We start from the raw sequence: 20,796 nt of genomic DNA, 5'->3' as shown, positions 1-20,796 counted from the left end.
CAACCATCTATAATGAGATCTGGTGCCGTCTTCTGGCATACAGGCATACATGCAGGCAGAACACTGTATACATAATAGACAAACGAATCCTTAAAATAATTAAAATGTAAAAAACATGATTACGTAAACAAAGAAGGAAGGCTGGGGATGTAGTCACAGAGTGTTTGCCTAGTATGTAAGAAGGCCTTGAAGACTTGCATTGCACAAAACCAGACATAGTGTCATAGGAGGGCCAGAAGATCAAAGCCATTCTAGGGTACATGGTGCATCAAGGCTAGCCTGGGCTATATGAGAACCTTCTTAAGAAATAAAGCTGAGCATGGTGATGGACACCTTTAATCCCAGCACTCAGGATGCAGAAACAGGCAGATCTCTGTGAGTCTGAGGCCAGCCTGGTCTACACAGTGGGTTCCAGGACAGCCGGGGCTATATAAAAGGGAGGGAGGGAGGGAAAAATAATTAAAAATAAATAGAACATAAGGGATCAGCTGGAAACCAGCTGTGCACTTGTAACACCTGGATCCTCCTTCAAGTCCCTGTGTCTCCCAGACATCCCCAGAGCCTGAGTCCATGCTGCAGCCCCCTGTGAAGGTTGTGTGCATTTGTGCATGAGTGTTCACAGATGATCTGTGATTCCCTTTGTTGAAGATGAGCAGGGGTGTTGGAAACAGAAACCCATTTGCTCTGGGAAGCTGTAAAATGATCCGTTACTATAGCTCAGGTGAGACGAGAGTGAAGCTGACCAGGAAAAGTGCTTTCCCCGGAGGACAGGCGCGGCCACTCTAGTCTACCGATGTATGTCATCTCCACCACTGTCCTCTCACAGCTTTGTAGCCTGGAAACACACAGCCTTCGGGGTAGGGTCCCACTCTTATCCCAAGCCCTCCTCAAAAGTCTCCGGGTATTTGGGGATAGGACATTCTGTCCATTCCTGTCCTCTTGACCACAGTAGCCCTAGCCTAGAGTAGATGTCTATTCAGGCCTTGGGCACGGTCCCCAGGCTTCCTCCATGGTGACTTACGTGATCAAGGTTTTCCTCTTCTCTGCTTCTCCCATTTTCTTGGAGCTCTCCACTTCCGCCCCTGGCCTTGATCATGACCTATCACCTAGTCACCCTCCTCTGCCACTAAAGTTATAATTACCACTGTGAAATGTTGGGACCTCTAAGGCTGACGTCACCCTCATCGTCACCATCATCAAATGAGCCACCCAGGTTCTGGAAGCAGCCTATCATCCCCCAACAATTGAACTCAAACATTTTCAAACATGTGGAGTGGGTCCTGCTTGGAAGGCATAGGCAGGATGACCACAGGTTCAATGTCAGCTTTAGCTACAGTGTGGGTTCAAGGACACTTTGGGTGTCCTTGGGTAACTTAGCTGTAGACAGACTTTCCTTTGGGCCATCAGCTCACAAAAAACAACATGGAGACTTGTTATTAATTATGAAACCTTAGCCTATAGCTTAGGCTTGTACCACTAGCTCTTATAACTGAAGGAATGGGGAGGCAGAGACAGGAGACTGCTGGAACTCACTGGAAGACAGAATACCCAAACAGTGAGCTCCATGTTCAGCGAGACCCTGTCTCAAAAAATAAGATGGAGAATGGTAGAGAACTCACCCAGTGTCGACCTTTGGCCTCCACACACACCTGTACACATGTGCATACACACCCTCCCACAGGCATGTACACAGGAACACACAGGCATACACACAAACACAAATTAAAATAATAATAATAATAAAGGCTGGGCATGGTGGCACACACCTTTAATTCCAGCACCCCGGAAGCAAAGGCAGGTGGCTCTCTGTGAGTTTGAGGCCAACCTGATCTACAGAGTGAGTTCTAGGACAGCCAGGGTTACATCGTGAGACACTGTTTGAATAATGATAACAACAACAACAACAAAGCCAGGGAAAATGTAAACCACAGAGCCCAATGTACGGCTTCTGCATGCAATCCCAGCATTCAGAAGGCTAAGGCTGGAAGACTGCAGAGATTTTGGAGCCACCATGTATTACATGGTGAGTCTGGGGCAGCTTGGGCTATATAAACAAGACCCCCTTCTCAAAGAGCAAAACACATGTGACCCTCGAGGGGAAACCATAACAACAGTGCAGGGTTTGGGGCCCCTCCAAGCTTGGGGACACACTGTGACTTGTTCTCTGTGGATGTCACAGTGTGGGCCAGTGCCGTGGAACTGTCAGAACAATGCATGATGGAGGGACTCTCCGGGACGATACCTCCCCCTGAGATCTTCATGGACCAGGACTTAGGCCAGCAAGACAAGGTGAGGAGGTTTTGGGGGAGGGGGACACAGTGCTTTAGCAGCCAGAGGCCACAGGTGACTTGTCACCTCTTCTTCTCTGTGTCCTTCTCCAAGGAACCATGTCTTATTTAATAGACAGTTGTACCCACAGTTTATTGAGCATCTACTGTGAGCCGTGTTGAGCCCCTAAGGACATGATGAGCTCCTCTCATCTTCCTAAGCCTCAGAACAATTCTGTCGCCTCCTCTTTATTGCCGGGGAAACTTCAGGTCAGAGAGGTCCGGTAGCATGCCCAAGTTTGCACAGCTCAAGAAACGACACTGAATTCGCATCCAGGTCTGGCACCTCCCTCACACACCCAGTCAGCCCCAAGTGATTATTGCACATGGGTGGGGAGAACATACCCCTGCTCAAGATGAGAGGCTTGAGGTTATCCTGGGCTATATGATAAGCTCAAGGCCAGCCCGGGCTACATGAGGCCCTGCCTCCAAACAAAGCAGCAGCAACAAAACACAGCCCAACGATGCCTCGCTTTCCTTCCAGACCAGGGTCTGAGCCCATGGGGTCCTTGCATGTGGGAGACAGGAACACAGGGGTCCCTTTAACCCTCAGAATCGCTGCCTGCCTGACCGTGTTGTAGCTAGGGAAGGTCTGAGGCTGGTGTCCTGAGCCCAGACTGTGAGGGGCTGTGGTAAGACAAGAAGTCACCTTGCAGACACTGCCATTAGTCTGTCATGCCACAGCAAGCCATCCCAAAATCTAGCGGCTAAAAGCAGCCACACACCATCCCCGTCTCCCATGACTTGACTTGCACGATGTTCCTCTGCCAGTGTCTTGCAGCTCACACATAACTGCAATCAACCCAGAATGTCTCTGCATACAGTCCGTCCCCAGCACAGCAGCCCCCGGGGCCCCAGGGTGCAGAGGCTGACACCGCAGTCTGCGGTACCTTGACAGAGCCCCCCTCCCGGCCCTGTATTACTTCCACTACTTGCCATCTGTCCACTGGGGTCACAAGCCGGACAGCAGACAGAAGAAATGCCACTCAATGACAAAAGCCACAAAGGATTTGTCACCATGTTTAATCCACCACATTTGTTAAGCTGGGAATAAAATGAAAACAGAACAATTTTTTTCTCTTTTGAAGCCATTTATGCCCTAACTTCCCAAGGCACTTTCAAGGGCAAGTAAGGATCTACAAACAGGAGGAAGATGGTCATTAGCCAATCCTATCAGACAGGTGAAAGGCTAACAAGTTTCAGGCATGGCTGAGTCTTGGATCTTCAGTGACGTCACTGAAATCCTGGCTATTGCCTGTTCTACTCTTTGACCTTTCTGCAGTTTGACCTTGTCCAGCAGGCTGGCTTTCTGTCCTGGACAGGACAATTATGGTCAAGCTCAAGCCTCTATACCTAAAGTCCATGATACAAAAGGAAGCAGAACCCCCTGCCACCACCTTAAAATCCATACACAAGAGCTCTGAGAAACTTTGGTTGACCAGCCTGGGTCACAGGGACATGAAGAGGAGGGGCAGCAAGTGACGTACTTGATTGATATTCAACACTACCAAGACCACATGGAAGGACTGGGTGACACTCGCGAAGGAGGGCACAGGGGCCTCACCAGAGAGGCAGAGCCTTTGCTGAACATCGCACTCAAAGGTTTGCTTATATCCAGGGTCCAGTGCAGAACCAGGCTCACGGTAGGCGCCCAATCAATGTCTGCGGCATGAAGAATGACCAAGTATATTCTATGCTGAGTGTAGGCCCTGGGTGGCTCATTCTGGATGAGACAGGGGTTCCCCCAGGATCACAGAGGATGTTAGAAGCTGCAACAAGAGCCCAGAGAAAGATGCGCGGAAGCAGCTGGAGATACCAGCAGGATCCTTCATACCCCTGACACCATCCGTCCCCTAGGCATGCAGCTAGGATTGTTTGTCCAGTATCTCTGACATTCTGAGGGGTTCAGGGTACCTGCTCCTGCTTTGGGAAAACAGAGGAAATTCCTTGGTCACTGTGTTTTCCTAGGGAGATGACACATTGGCTCCGCCTGTGGGAAACTGTTAGCAGTCCCCATGTCCCAGAGTTTTCCCAAGCCACCAGGCGCCGGTTTAACATTCAGACTCAGTTCCCTGAATACTCTTTCATGGGGGCTTCCAGAGGAAGGAGAGAATTCCAGAGAGAGGGAAGGAAAAAGTGACCCATCCAGAAAACATAAAAAGTATTAAATGAATACTCTTATTATAGTCAGAGTGCGTTGGGATTGAATGTCATTCTAATGACCTATTCTGGGTCTCCGACATCCTGGATGCAGGCCTCATAAGGGAATACACAGAATGAAATAAAAATCTTCCTGCTCACTGACATTCCGGGGGGTGGGGGGCGGTGTGGTTTACCATGTGAAAGTATTTTTTTTTCTTTTTTTTGAGTAAGGAAGTGTCTGTGTCCCAAAAGCTCCATAATAGGCACCTAGGTATAAGTATGTGGTTCTCTAGTCTCTCTGGGACCTTCCAAGAGACACAGTCTGCAAATGCCTCCTTGCCCTTCTGCCTACCCTTCCCTTCCTCATTTCTCAGAGTGATGCCCCGTCTCCTCCATATTGTAGAAGCAGGTTCAGCTCACCACCCGCACCCTCCCCTGCTAAGCCTCCCTCTTGTCCATACACAGGATGAGATCATTCTGCTACTGGGGAGAGAGATCAATCGGCTCTCTGAATTTGAAATCGAGTCCAAATACAAAGACGCCGTGATAATGAACCTGCAGAGTGAGTTGGCCCACCTGAGTCAAAGGCTATCAGAGACAGCCGCAGCCGCCACAGCCAGGCAGAGCGACAGGTGTGTCCTGAAGGTCCAGGACCTGGATGAAGGCGATGATCTCAGGCAGAAGGAGATTGAGAGCATGAAAAGCCAGGTAGGACTTGGGGACAAATCTATCAGAGCCTAGAGTCCCCACCATCAAAGTAGATGGGAGAAGCTGGAACGGGGGCATCTGAAGGGCACCATGAAGGGTAAGAGGCAGGAGGCCACCAGAGCCCAGCTTCCCAGTACAGCATGTGTTGGGCCCTGGAGAACGTTCTCTAGATCTGTCACGATCCTCTGACACATCCCACAAAAAGACCATGGTAATCCCAGAGATGCCCAGGATCTGCCTGGAGCTCTCACAGCTCACAGGAGGTACAGAACACCTCAGACTCGGATCTGATCTGCCGAGTTTACCCCATACCCCCATGCCAGCTTCTCATTTATACCCCAAGCACGTTTTCTGGCTTTAATGACTGCCCATCACACCCATCCTGCCCCACTCTGAAAGAGCTATGTGCAGTTAGCCCAGGAGTGAGGATCACCGCTCATCCGACTCCAACACCTCCTCAAGCCCCGAGAGTGGCCGCTGGTTCCATGATGGTCACTGTCATCAAATAATGAACACTCCCAACTTAGACATCTCCATTAACCAAGCAGCTTCCATTCTCTGGAAACCAGATCCAAGTTCTTGTTTTATAACAACAGCAATTGGGCTGAGGAGATGGCTCAACTGTTAAAAGTGCTTGCTGTGCAAGCATGAGGACCTGAGTTTGATCCCCAGGCCCCTGTAAAAGAGCAAGGCATGCAGCATGGGTGAGAAATTCTTACAAGGCCCCACCCCTAGATGAAGAGCTACAGGCAGTCTATGGAGTGGTCAGCCATAAACATATGTGCCTATGAGCAACTCTAAGTGGACTTGGAGATATTTACACATATGCATATACATGTCTGTGATATATATATATATGTATGTATGTGTATACATATATATCCTAAATGTGTATATACACGTATGTATCTGTGTTATATATCTGCTTTTTATATCTAAATAATAGTTCATAGTACATATAATATATATGTATAGATGTAACAATAATAATTAAAGATGAGCAGGGTGGTGGTGGTGGCACATGCCTTTAATCCCATCACTCAGGAGACAGAGGCAGAAGGATTTCTATGAGTTCAAGTCCAGCCTGGTCTACAGAGAGAGTTCTAGTACAGCCAAGGCTACACAGAGAAACCCTGTCTTGAAAAACAAAATCAAAATTCTTATTAAAATATGTAAAATAAGCAAGGCATGGTGGTACACGCTTGTAATGCCAACACTAGGGAGGCAGAGACAGGCCTTGAGCCTCTCCAATCGGCCAGTCTATCCGAAAAGGCAAGCCCCAGGTCCTAACAAGAAGCCCCATCTCAAAAAATGTGAACAATGGCTCCCAAAATAAGGCCTGAGGGTGACCTCTGGCTTCCACATGCACATGCATGCCCAATGAACATGCCTGCATACACACCTGCATACATGTGATACATTAAAAGAGATAATGACGAATGGCCTCATTGGTTATGTACATAAACTGTTAATGGTTGATAGGAGGAGAGGGCCCAGTTCACTGTGCCAGTGCCATCCCTAGACTGGAGGGCCTGGGTCCCGTAACAAAGCAGGCCGAGCCAGGCGTAGTGGCGCACACCTTTAATCCCAGCACTCAGGAGGCAGAGGCAGGGGATCTCTGTGAGTTTGAGGTCAGCCTGCTCTATAGAGTGAGTTCTAGGACAGGCAAGGCTATATAGATAAACCCTGTCCCAAAAAGAAAGAGAGAGAGAGAGAGAGAAAGAAGAGAGGAGAGAGAGAGAGGGAGAGAGAGAGAGAGAAGAGAGAGAGAGAGGAGGGTAGGAGAGGAGAGAAGAGAAGATAAAGCAGGCAGGCTGAGTGAGCTATGAAGAGCAAACCAGGAAAGATCTCTCTTTCATGGCCTCTGCATCAACTCATGGCTCCAGGTTCCAGCCTGGATCCCTGCCTGACTTCATGATGGACTATAAACGGTAAAATGAAGCAAACCCTCGCCTCTCCAAGTAGCTTTTGGTCATAGCGTTTACCACAGCAACAACTCAAACTAGGACAGGTGCTCAGGTAGCTTTGAGTCTGTGGCAGCAGGTCACAATTTGAGTGCTGTTTCAAGTGACCAGTGACACCTGAAAATATTGGGGTTTTCCCCTTGGGAATGATCTAGAAACAATCATATTCACTTATCACACTTCTATCATCAGTTTTAACTGAAAGGGATGTTTAATTTAGTTTTTATGTGTGTACATGCTCTCTCTCTCTCTCTCTCTCTCTCTCTCACACACACACACACACACACACACACACACACACATACACACACCATGGAGGTCAAAGGACAGCTTGCAGGAGTCAGTTCCTTCCCACCATTTGATCCCAGGGGTAAAACTCAGACCACCAGTCTCGGTGGCAAATGCCTTCACATCACTGAGTCATTCCACAGACCCCAAAGAGAAAATTTTATAGTGAGACCTGTGATGTTAGATAATGATTGTTGACTTGCCCAGCCCCTGGGCATGCCTGTGAGGGACTGTCTACATGGGAAGACCCACCCTTATGGAGGGTAGCCCCATCCCACGGGCTGGAGTCCTCGACAGAATAGAAAGGAGACAGTGATCTGGGCACCAGCATCCCTGTCTCTGCTTCCTGACTGCAGATGTGATGGGACCAGCCTCCTCAAGCTCCTGTCGCCAGGATGGTCTGTACCCTCAAAATGAACCTTCCCTTCCTGAAGCAGTGTTTGTGGGATATTTTGCCGCAGCCTCTCTGAACCCAAAGATGCGATGGATCTAAACCTGACTCCAGTTCCACAGGCTCTTGTTTTAGCTTCGCAACTACTTTATTGCCAGCAGAACCTTCTGGCAGAAGTCAGAGCTGCTCGGCAGTTAATTAATGGCTCTGATTATTCTGTGTGTTATCCAGGGTCCCCTGAAAGCTTGTATCTAATGATTTGCCCTCATCCATCTCCCTGCCACTAGAACACTAGAACGAGCTCGCCGCCCTGCGCCTGCGCTAACTATCAAGCTGGTCATTACCTCACCTTCCCGTGCCTGTGCTGTCAGGCTAGTTAGTACCTCGAAGCAATCATTCTTCCCAGCGCTGTTAGCTTTCTTATGATCCAATACCCGTTTTATTACACAGCCTAATCCGGCAATAAACATCCTGGGGTTTGTGCCAATGACAGACAATCTGGATATTTATTTGGGTAATGAAGGCTATGAAGATGTCTGAAAGCTGTTTGCAGTTTGAGACCCCCGGGGCTCTGGTGCTTCATTGAAATGTTTTCCATATGATGGCCTTGAACCCTTAGGGGCATCCCTTCCCATCCCTGCCCCAAGCTCATCTTTAGAGAATGCCTTTGTTGTCCTGCACAAGAGAAATTTAGGCTAAGAATTAGTTTTGAATGTGTGTAGTATATGCCTGCCAGTGTAAATGGGTGCACACACCTGTCTGGGTCATCTTTCCCTGAGAGAGGATCTCTCAGCCTGGAGCGAGGCTGGCAGCCAGCGAGCCCCAGGGTGTCTCTTTCTCTGCCCCACCCTCCCCGGATGGATTTACAAGCTTGTGTGCTGGCACTGTTGTTTGTTATGTGAGTGCTGGGATCTGAACTGGGATCCTTGTGCATGAGCAGCAAGCTCTCTTACCGACTAAGCCTTCTCTGAAGCCCCTAGAAACTTGTAATTTTAAATACAGGTATCTTTTATGGTAAGCAGGACGAGATGAACTTTCTTCATCCCTGGTTTCCAAAGCACAGATCCGGGTGTGTAGCTACAGGGATGAGGAGGGGAACAGCCTGCCCCCCCACACACAAACACACACACACACACACACACACACACTGGCATTTACCATCATTTTTTCCCGTCATTTCAATTTTTAATTAGAAGATTTGAGTTAATACAATAAGAACTAGTTAAAGTGATGGTGGTTTAAATTTACATAATTACAGTTAATGAAAGGTGAAAGGCGTAAGATCCAAACAAAACCAAAACTCACTGGGAAGTTAAATGTGTAAAAAGTGTGAAGAAACAATACCAAAACACCTTCCGTGGCATTATTTACTACTAAGAAGTGAATCTGAACAACAGTTCTAGCAGCCTAATGAGAAACTTAAGGCTCCTATGATTGGCCTAATCTAACCAATCATGCCTCTTGGGGATTTAAATAAACTGTGCTTAACATTCACTGAGATTCAATTATAGGGTCATTTCCCACATAAAGGAACCTTCCCCTCTCATGCACAGATAGTGCATGCAAAAACACGAGACGTGGAGAGGAGCTGGAGAGGAGGCTCAGAGAATAGTAACTAACACTGGCTGATGTGGTAGAGCACCAAGGTTCCGTTCCCAGACCCACATGGTGACACAATAGCCTGTAGCTCCAGTTCCAGGGCACACCCTTCAGGTGCTATGAGGCTCCGCAGAAGAAGCCAGGTCTGTGACTGTGTCTGGAGCACTGGCAAGTGTGTCCAGCCTTTTGACATTGCAGCTCAACAGTGTCATTGAGGAAGTTCGTGTGTAAGAACTACACTGTTTTTAAAAATCCCAACATAATAATAATGTCATGGGCCAGTGAAGGTGCTTGTCCCCAACCCCCTTAACTACTTGAGTTCAATCCCTGGGACCCACAGGGAAAAGGAGAGCGCCAACTCCTGAAGGTTGCCCTTTGACCTCCACACATGCACTGTGGTATGCTCATGACCAACCTCCCCCCACCCCAATAAAATTGTCTTTAAAACTCATAGCGTTTGCCAGGCATTGGTGGCACATGCCTTTAATCCCAGCACTCAGGACGCAGGGGCAGGTGGATCTTTGTGAGTTCGAGGCCAACCTGGTCTATAGAGCGAGGTCTATAGATCCAGGACAGGCTCCAAAGCAATACAGAGAAACCCTGTCTCAGAAAACAACAAAACAACAAACAAACAAACAACAAAACATAGTGTTTTAAGTTTCTGGTTGTGTGTTGGATCGCATCCATCCATAGCTAATCTGGGGCACACACAGTCTGTGGGCTATAGGTTGAACATGTCTTCTAGAGGGATCTGTGAGATATGTCCATTGTCATCTGAGGAAATTAAGTTTACAACCTGTGCCCTCTTGAACTCTGCTTGACATCAGCTAGCTGTGGCTGGTGGGAAACCCCAAGGCTTCCACTTATGGCTGAGAGTTCCACTGACACAGAGAGCGCATTAAGAGGACAGGTCCCAGGGCAGTGAGGCAGCGGAACCCTTGTCGGTACTGAAACAAGAATCTCTGCACAGGTTTGGGAAATAGCCATGTGTCTCTGATCTGGTCCAGTGCCCTCTGATTATGTGCTGCCTCCTCCCACAGATCAGCGCCCTTCAAAAAGGCTATAGCCAGGTGCTCTCTCAGACCCTGGCCGACCGCAACTCGGAAATCGCATCGCTGAAGAATGAAGGCGAGAACTTAAAGAGAGATCATGCCATCTCATCAGGTGAGCTCTTCTGGAGTCAGGCTGAGGGAATGCTACCCCACCATGCTTGAGGCTCTGGCAGACATCACCAATCAACCACCACACAATGCTCCCTGGAGCCATACTGTCAGTGACTTGGGTCTTCCCCAGAAGTGTGCCTGCCAGCCAGCTTTAACACAGGGACCACCTTAGAGTCATCCATGCTGTGACCAAAGTCACTCAACATCTGAGTGAATGTCCTCTCTTGGCTAGGACCCATCACTTCAGGGAATAAAGATGCTGAGTGGCCTGGAGTCCTGAGAACCATTTCCTTGAATGGGCTCTTGACCCTAGTGAAAGCATTTTGCTAACTGATCAACTGAGGTAGTTCTGTGCTAAAGAATGTGGGAAGGGGACAGTCAACACATGGGCCACCTTGCCAGCCACAGAGGTCTGTTAGCTTGGATCCATCCATCCAGCCATCCATCCATCCATCCATCCATCCCTATATTACACTTACTGACAATGGTCTGGTCTAGATCTGGTCTCTGGGAGGAGAGCCCTGTGCAAGTCATAATCAATTCCTATATTCCAGGCCTGGATATGGCTGAGGGTGATGTAATGGCAGGTAAATGGGTAAGCAAGCGTGTCTGAGGGACAGAATGATGCTGTAAAGAAAACAAAACGAGGCAACGTGGTAGTTCAGGGCTTCGGAAGTAAGGAGAGGGATCCACGTGTGTCTACAGGAGGAACCCTGCAGGACCAGGGCACTGCTAGAAGCAAGCATGTGTGTAAAGGTCCTGGGGTAGGAACCAGCCAGCTCTGTTGGAGGAGCAACAGGTGAGTGTGTCTCAGGGAAAGAAACTGTGAGGGAGACAGAGTCAGAGGAGAAGGCAGAGCCAGATCCCAGGGGGGATTGTCTTCTAAGTGTGTTGAGAAGCCATTGGGGGTATTTGAAGCAGAGAATACTCTGTCTAGAGACTAGAGGAGAGTAAAGGCATTAGGGGAAAACAGAGGAAAGGGTGTCAAGAATTCTGGAACAAAGGTCCAGGGAAACAGCTGAGTCAGTAAGGTATTTGCCAGGCAAACAAAAGGACCCAAGTTCAATCCCAAGAACTTGTGTAAAAAGTCAGGCTCGGTTGGTGTGCACTGGTCATCCCAGCACTGGGGAGGTGAACAGGAGGATCCCTGGGATTCATATAATTGATGAGCTCCGGGCTATCTCAAAACACAATCAGAGAGTGAGGGAAGCCAGGTACGAGGCTGAGCCTGACAACTGGCGGGAGGAGCATCTCTCCTCCCCTGGGAAGAGAGTCTGTGTGGACGAAACGGCCACACGGCAGAGTCTCAGCCCCATCCCAGCTCCTTGGTGAGTGACCATGGTAGCCATGACAGCGGTTCTCACCTGTGTCTTTGATCTTTGTCCTTGCTTTGCTTAAAACAGGGATGGTGACGTCTTTGCAGAAAGATGTGTCGGCCCGGGACGAGCAGGTTCAGCAGCTGAAGGAGGAGGTGAGCCAGCTTAAGAGCCAAAACAAAGAAAAAGAGTACCAGCTGGAGGCCCTGGGCTCCAGGGTGAGTCTGTGTCACCATCTCCCCGTGCTCAGTGAGAGGGACCTACACTAGTCATGTGACATGCCCCCCATCACTTCCCGGGGCCTTGACTTTGGACATCACAGCCTCTTCCCACACCATGGGGTCCAGGGACATAGGAGGAGTTGCCAGAGACTAAATCCTTAAGTGTCCTCCTCAAAAGACTGACATAGAGAGCCAAGTTCCCTACAGCTTTTCTTTCCTAAGATTTATTTTCTTTTTAATTGTGTGTGTGCACACGAGTGCAATGCCTGTGGGAGCCAGAAGAGGGCACAAGATCCTCTGGAGTGTTTATGAGCTGCCATGTGGGTGCTAGAAATTGACCCTGGGTCCTCTGGAGGAACAGCCAGTGCTCTTAACCACTGAGCCATCTCTCCAGCCCTCTCCCTGCAGCTTTTCAAAGAAGAGTGAACACGAGGCTCAGAATTAACACGATTCTAACTCATAGCCATGTCCATGATGCTCATACAGTATACATGTCTGTAATCTAGCACTTGGAAGGCTGCATCAGAAAGATAGTTTAAGGCCCCATAGACATGCACGTAGGCCAACCTGCTGTAGATAATCCCTCACACTACCCCCAGGTGGCTCTAGGTTGAGTTGACAGTTAAAACTGAACAGATTCTTATTTAGAACCACAAAGGGTGCCTCTTTGCTCTTGCCGCCTGCCGCCCAGTCCCCTTCCAACGGGAGTGATGCACTTCCCTCCCCTGCAAGGTGGTCACAACCTAAGAAGTAACAAGAGCCAGCCCTTAGAGCCAGCCAGATTCCCGGTGACATCCCACACATGTCCCCTTTACCCAGCTCTTCAAACATGGGTTTTCCTCATGGCTGGGACTGCCGGCTTCTGAGAAGGAATTTAGATCTCAGACCTTGAGAGAGGCAGGAACCCAGAGCCCCCGATGCATCTATGTGCCTGTCAGACACCAGCTGTCTCCCCCGCTAAACGTGGGTGTGCAATTGGAGGGGAACAGCACAAAGTGCTCTCGGGGCCTGCTGGGGCCCTGGGAACACCCTCCCCCAGACACCTCCACACCACCAGCCTCGGCATCTTTCTTTCCTGTCCTCTCTCTCCTCAGTGCTCAGTGCTGAAAGAAGAGCTGAGGAAGGAAGAGGCCCAGAAGGAGAGCAGGGAGGCTCAGGAGAAGGAGTTGAAACTCTGCAGAAGTGTGAGTTGAAATGTCCGCATGAGGAAGTGCACCTCGCAGAGTCTGAGCTTGACGTTCATGTGGGACCCGCAGCCCTCCCCCAAGCATAACGCTGCTCCGGCTCTGTGCTGTCTGGAGGAAGCCATGGAGCTCTCTCCAGCTTTCTCTAACCAGTTGGCTCTGTTTCCTCTGGGGCTGAGCAGGGGCACGGATGGGGACAGGAGGCCACACCTGCTGCTGTTATAAAAAAAAATCATTCAAGTTCCCCGCCCTGGACCTATGTTCATCTAAACCTAAGTTCTGCTGTCTTTAATGTGATGGCAGCCATCAGCCATAGGTAGTGTTGTGACACCTTAATGAGCCCCAGGAATGAGCGGGTCCTGAGGAAGGAAAGCCTTCCATTTAGGAGGTAACTCTTGCCACGCTCAGGGAAACTTAACTTCTCTGTGGTTGAATTTTATCTTCAGCAAATGCAAGACATGGAGAAAGAAGTGAAAAGGCTCAGAGAGGAACTAAAGAACTGTTCCAATCAGAACACCCTCTCCAAGACGCTACGAGAAAAGAGTAAGGTGCGTGGTTCAGGGAAGCCACAGCGCTCAGGGTGCAGCATCCCCGCTTAGCCGCACAGCGCCCCCGTGTGGCCGATGACCGCATCTGCCGCTGCTCACAATGGGAGAAAGTAACCCTGAGCAGGATGCTCAGAATAAAATGGTTCCCGGTTTGTCTCAGTGAGATTCGCCCCCTCCTGCAAATCCTAGCAGGTCTCATTTTCCTGTTCTGGGAAATGTGGCACCCGTTTTAGTGGGTGACAACCACATAGGACTATCTGGGTTTTAAATAAACTAAAAGCCAATAAAGTAAAAATAAAATTCAGGGCTGGGGAGATTGCTCAGTGGAGATAGTGGCTGCACTGAGAGCTGAGTTTAGATCCCCATAGCCAATCTAGAAGAACTGATGAGCTCCAGGTTCATCGAGAAACTGTCTCACCTCCCCCCCCCCCAAAAAAAGTGGAGAGCAGTAAAGACACTCAGAATCAGCCAAAATTCCACCTGTGGAGGGCCTCATGAGGCCTCACCCCTAGCTGAGGAGGAAATTGAAGGCTGCTAGGAAAAAAATAATCAGTTGTCTTCAAGGATGCAGGCCCTGGGATGCCATCCGTGCCCCAGCAGGTGTCCCCACAGCCCTGCAAATGCTAAATGTCCTCAGTGGAGTTTTCAAAAGAACATATAAAGCTGGGAGGGGAAAGAACAGAGTCTGGAAAGATGGCTGGCAATTGAGAGCACTGGCTGCGCTTGCAGAGGACCCTGTTCCCAGCACCCACATGGTGCTCACAGCCATCTGTTACTCCAGTTCCAAGGGATCAGACACCCTCTCAGGAATTCTGCAGGCATTCAGCATGCACAGAAACACACACACACACACACACACACACACACACACACACACACACACACACCAAGAAAAAAGTGGGGGGGAATAGGGAAGGAACTGGAGAGAAGGGATAGGGGCATGGATATTATCAAAACATCTGTGCATGAAATTCAAGCAGTAAAAAGAAAATGCAATTGGAAGGAAAGAAAAGAAACCTTTGCCTCCACACACCCCGTATGTGCATGTGAGTCCAGGTGCCCTTGGAAGCCAGACGTGGCATCAGGTCCCCTGGGCTGGAGTTACATGTGGTGTTGAGCTGCCTGACATGGCTGCTGAGACCTGAACCCAGGCCACCAGGCCCTTCAGGCACCTGCACCCATATGCATACACACACATAAATTAGCATTTTTAAAGTGACAGTGACCAGAAACACTATCTATGAAATTTGGCCAGAAAGGAATGCATCCAGAAAATAATGTTTCCAAGACAGTGAAAATGGAAACATTTGGTGGAAACATGCTCAATGGACTTCACTATGCAAAATATCTTTCCAGTGAAAATGGATTAACTTTGACTTCTCTCTTCATCAAAATCATTGTAGTCATGGAAACAGAACCAAGCTGCTTCCTGGGCCATACATTTCCCTCTAAGTGGGACTTTCACTGTGCCACACATGTTCTAGGATGTTCTTGTTGGTACTCCGAACCCAGTCTTTTCCAATGCCCACTGTTATTTCTTCTTCCGCATATGGGACAATTGGGTTATTTTCTGATATCTGGATATATGAGGATTTCTTGACTGCCTTTGGTTATTGGTGTCTAGACTGGCTGCATTGTATACAGAGGTCTTGCTCTAGGTGATTTTAGCCCCCTGGTATTGACAGAGGTTTTCTTGGTAGTCTGCATGTGGTCTATCCTTGCTTCGTTATGTGCCTACAAAAAGAACATACATTCTACATAGAACACAGTGTTCTACGTGTGTCTTTTAGGTCGTTTGACCACTGTGATGATTGGTTTTTAACTGTTATTTGCCAGCTCCTAGGATCACCTGATTGAGGAATTCTCTAGGTCTGTCTAGTCTGTGGGGGTTATCTTGATTGTTAATTGGGATGGGAAGATCCAGCCCACTATGGGTGACACCATCCCCTAGGCTGGTCCCTGAACTGTATAGAAAGAGGGAAGTTTGGTGCTAGAGAGATGGCTCAGAGGTAAAGAGTGCCCGTTGCTCTTTCAGTGGACCTGGATTTAATTTCTATCACCTATATCAGGTGGCTCACAGCCACCTGTGACTCCAGCTCCAGGAATAGGACACCTCTGTCCTCCGAGGCGCCTGCACTCATGTGCACATACCTCCCCAACACACAAATTTTAAAAGAGAAAACTTTTTTTTTTTAGAGAAACATAGCTGTGTACCAAGTATAAGTGGGCAACTTGTATGCATTCATTTCTCTCTCTCTCTCTCTCTCTCTCTCTCTCTTTTTTTTTTTTTTTTTTTTTTTTGGACTGTGGATATGGTATGATGTGCTTGAGTTCTTGCCTTGACCTCCCTCCAAGATGAACTATAACTAGGAAATATAAGACAAATAAATCTCCCTTGCCCCATGCTGCTTCATTCAGGATACTATTTTAATTTTTAAAGTAATTATTTTAAGTGTATGGGTGTTTTACCTGCCTCTATGCCTGTGCACCATGTGTGTGCAGTACCAAGGGAGTCCAGAAGAGGGACTTGGATCCCCTGGAACTGGGGTTACAGATGGTTGTGAGCCTCCCTGTGGCTGGAAGTTGAACCCCAGTCCTCTGCAAGAGCAGTCAGTGCTTTTAATCACTGAGCCACCTCTCCCGTCTCCTGCCAAGATATTTGTCACAGCAACAGAAACGACACTAAGATATCAATGACAGCCAAAGTGCCAAGGATTTTGTTGATTTTCTTGTCTATATATTCTATCAGCCATCCAGAATGGCATTTCTAAAAATCCCATCAAGACTGAAGACTTGTCTATTTCCTCTTTTAGGACTGCCAATTCTTTGAAGTCATGGAAGTAGGTGCCTATAAATTTATCTTAACCCTTCACTGTATCGAAGTGTGTGCCATCAAGAGATGGCTTTCTTCATTTCCAGTTGGGATTCTCCACCTTGTCACTGACAGGGTGCCATCAAATATGCGAGCTCCCTTCTCATTGGACTTCCCTAACATGTTGGCATTTTTTTTTCTGTCAGTTTTAAGATTAGACCATTGCCGTAAAAAATCCAATTTGTCAATCTTTGCCTTTCAACCCATTGATATATAATGTAATTGTTGGTATATTGGGGCTTAAACTTACATTTTTGCTCAGTATCAATTGTACCACCTGTTTGTGCTATACTTCTTTCGCTTTTCTTTCAAACAAACCACGGTCTCATATGTAGTCCTAGCTGTCCTGGAACTCACAGATACTCACCGCCACCGCCACCGCCACAGCCCCTGCCTCTGTCTCCCAAGTGCTAGAATTAAAGGCGTGCAGCATCACGCTTATCTCTTCACTGATAATCTCACTGGTCTGTTTCCCCCCTATATTCTCCTGGCACTTTCTGGACTGCTTCTGCTTCCAGCGGCACAAAAGACGTGTGTCTTTCCACAGCCCGATACTGACTGAGCTTTACTCTTTTGACCCCTTTTCACAGTTACCTAAAAATGTGCTTTTCAATTATCAAAAGCCAGCGTCCATGGGTGATTTTGCCCCACTCCTGGATGACACAATGGCTACCAACATCAACTCTTTGTCATCACTTGTGACACACAGACTTACACACTGTGATCATTACTACCTATACCTTCCTCCACACACTGGCATCCTAAAGACTTCCCAAGTGCCCTTGCACGTTCTGTGTTCACACTCACAGGAGCTAGGCCTTCCCTACATCCCTGGGTGTCCATCCATGGTCCTCCTCCTCCTGCCTAAAATATATCCTTAAGGATTTAGGCTGTACTGATGACAAAGGCTCTCAGAGGTGTGTGTGTGTGTGTGTGCTGTGTGTGTATGTGTGTGTGTGCTGTGTGTGTGTGTGCTGTGTGTGTGTGCTGTGTGTGTATGTGTGTACTCTCTCTGTGTGTGTTGCTGTGTGCGTGTATGTGTGTGTGTGTGCTGTGTATGTATGTGTGTGTGCTGTGTGTGTGTGTGCTGTGTGTGTGTGCTGTGTGTGTGTGCTGTGTGTGTGCTGTGTGTGTGTGTGTGCTGTGTGTGTGTGTGCTGTGTGTGTGTGTGCTGTGTGTGTGTGCTGTATGTGTGTGTGTGTGCTGTGTGTGTATGTGTGTGTGTGTATGTGTGTACGTGTTTTGCCCTTCTTTCTAGGAACATATTTTGACTGTGCAGTGACTTCTCCTTTGACAGTGATTTCCTGTCTGTAGACCTATTGTTTCCCAACTGTAAGTCTAACTATTACATAATTGCTATTACTATGTGATGGTTGCCATTTTCTGAGATTCCCTTTCCCTGTGACTCACAGCTAATGTACAACGACTTTCCCTGGGGTGAGTTCATTTTCCTTACTCTGTTCACACTCCTAAGGGCTTCTTGCATCTTAGACCCGATGGCTTTATTTGCTTTGGTTTGGTTTTTCATTAAGTTTGGAACTTGGGCTGTGTGCTAGATGCAGAGAGGAGCTACTGGAAGGCTCTGACCCAGGCACTGACTGGGTTTGTGACTAGTTATGACGGTGGAGAGAGAGCTGCATCTGGCGTTGCAACAGGCATTCTGTCTTTTCCCTCAGCCCGTTCTGAGATCTGGGAAGCCGTTGTATCCATGTGACAGATGAGGGACTGAGGGCTGAGCAGAGCAGAACAGCTCGTGTGAAATCGTGCACTTAGTAAGGGGCAAATACCAAGCAAGAAGCCCCATTTATGTGAGTCATCACTATGGCACAGCCACTAGCCACGTGTGACTGTTAAAACGGAAGTCAAATTCGTTTCAAAAGTCTATCCCTCTGGATTCATATTTAAAAATAAAATGTTATTTTAAAATTCAATTGAAAACCCACATCTTCCACTGAGCAAGGGTATATCCAATGTCCCTAATCACATGACACATATAGCCAGACATGGCCAGTGGCCATTGCACCAGGCAGCCCAAGTCATCCAGGCCTCATGGGAAGAAGTTGTTTCAGACACCATTGATCACATCTGGGTGACGTCCAGCAGTCACCCTGAAGAATTCACTAGAAGGAACTAAATTGAAAGCAAGGAGAGCATGAATCTCAGGCCAAAGGTCCCCAGTGCCCAGCTGAGGCTGTGTACAGGGTAGGGACCCGATAAGCCTCTTGGGACTAAATGCACCCCTAAGTACACTCCCTGTGCCAATGATGGGGAGGGGGGACCAGGACAGGCAAGGCACTTGAGGGCCAGGGCGGAGCGGGGCTGTGGCTGAGGCTGGCTCTGGGGCTTTGGGCTGGGGAGCAGGGAGGAGACCACTGGGATGAGGGGTACAGAGCAGGTCCAAGGCCAGGCATGGGAGTATAGGAGACTGCGGGGAGAGCCATGAAGGCCAAAGCTCCGAGCAGGCTTCCCAAGCAGCCTTGGTCTGAGAGTCTCCTTGCTGCCCCACAGAGCCCTGAAGAAAGTAGTTCTGATGGGTTTGGGGTGTGTGCTATTGGTGTACACCTCTCCAGACTCTGGGGCTTGTGATACTGATTCACCATAAAAACCCTTTCCTTTGAGGGGCATCCCCACCTCCATTCCACACTAGAGCTGAGGTCCCCGTGGAAGGGGAAGGGACAAGTCAGGAAGATGAAGGAGATGATGTGGGAGAGGGCAAGAGGAGTAGGTAACAAGGAATAAGTGTGCGCAGAATGCACTGTATACATGTATGAATATGCCATCATGTTCTACTAATTTGAAAAAAGTAGAGATGCAGCCATATCCCACAATGGCCAGCAGAGGGCAGCACTGAGCACTCTCAGGCTTTCAGGGAGGTAATAAGTAGCCATGTCCCTGTCCCTGTCCCTTTTAAATGCCTCCTGCAAATTCCAGGTTTTTTGTTTGTTTTTTTCAAATTCTTTCTTGGCTGGCCTCGTTAGGTCTCCACTGGTGATGCAGTCAGGAGATTATTCCCAATAGCAGTATTTACCAAGCCCCCTGTGGACAGGTCCACTTGGGGTGTCAGAATAATGGTGGGTGGTTTATCTTCCAGCTTTATAAGCTGCAGCACACCCTAACATGCATACCACAGCTACTGCAAACACTCTTCACCCCCACAGTAATCCTTCGAGGCATTCCTGGTAACACCCCAGGGAACACTTATTCACAGACCAGCAAAATAACTCTGAAGTCACATGACCTATTAGGGGGCCACACTCGGATTCAAGTCAGGGGTAAGACTAGCATGGTTGCACCTAGGGAGTAAAGCCTGGCCCTTGGCCTTGTAAGCTTGCTTCCACACCGTACTCACATTTGGCCTCTGCCACATGGGCTACAGCTATCCCTGTGTCCCTCTGGGACCGCCCCCCCCCAAGGCCATTGGCTATTCCGGAAGAGTCTCCCCAGACAGTGTCATGAGCACATTAGTGGCAGACAGCACTTGCTTTCATCATTGTTTCAGGTTGAAGAGAAGCTTCAGGAAGATTCCAGAAGGAAATTGCTTCAGCTGCAAGAAATGGGGAACAGAGAGAGCCTCATTAAAACCAATTTGGAAAGGGCAGTAGGCCAGGTAGGAGCGTCCCACAGCAGTCCTTGTTGGGCCATGTGCCCCTGGGGGTCGTCTACACCCAGGCAGCTAAGTTTGGTGTCAGGGTGTGGTGGGGCATGATGCCTAAGGTAAGAACCCAGTGCTAGCCATTCCCTCCATGTTCTCCTGCTGGGCCGCTCACTCCAGTGGTGTGTTGTGACCCAAGACCTTGGCCAGGCAGCCAACCCCACTCCAGGGCCCTTGTCCCCTATCCACCACCCCACCCAATCCAGTCTTCCTCTCTGGGGTGTTTCTAGAACTTTCTCCGGATATTTTCAATGGCTGACATTTATCCTGGTCTTTCTCCCCCCAGGAGATTCATGGTGGCCTTAAGGAAATGGCTTTCTTTTTTAATAAGTAAGCCCTGAGTGTCCAAAGACCACACTAGACAGAGAAGATCCCAGGCAGGGTTGTGAGAGAGTCTTCGCCTAGCTGGGAAGAAAGGCTA

At 48.7% G+C, this 20,796-nt stretch overlaps 1 protein-coding gene across 1 annotated transcript in view; it reads left to right on the top strand.

The window, feature by feature from the left end:
• Nucleotides 1–20,796, top strand: part of Fhad1 (forkhead associated phosphopeptide binding domain 1) — a 105,396-nt gene that overhangs the window by 24,823 nt on the left and 59,777 nt on the right. Inside the window, exons 5-11 of the mRNA XM_051173674.1 lie at nt 2,180–2,289; nt 4,935–5,177; nt 10,460–10,583; nt 11,986–12,116; nt 13,214–13,303; nt 13,750–13,851; nt 20,223–20,330. Of these exons, the coding sequence (XP_051029631.1) occupies nt 2,180–2,289; nt 4,935–5,177; nt 10,460–10,583; nt 11,986–12,116; nt 13,214–13,303; nt 13,750–13,851; nt 20,223–20,330 (908 nt within the window). The remainder of the gene's footprint in view (nt 1–2,179; nt 2,290–4,934; nt 5,178–10,459; nt 10,584–11,985; nt 12,117–13,213; nt 13,304–13,749; nt 13,852–20,222; nt 20,331–20,796) is intronic.

This window comes from Phodopus roborovskii, unplaced genomic scaffold, assembly GCF_943737965.1.
Source record: "Phodopus roborovskii unplaced genomic scaffold, PHOROB, whole genome shotgun sequence".
Lineage (NCBI taxonomy): Eukaryota > Metazoa > Chordata > Mammalia > Rodentia > Cricetidae > Phodopus > Phodopus roborovskii.
This window is presented reverse-complemented; position numbering and strand designations above follow the sequence as displayed.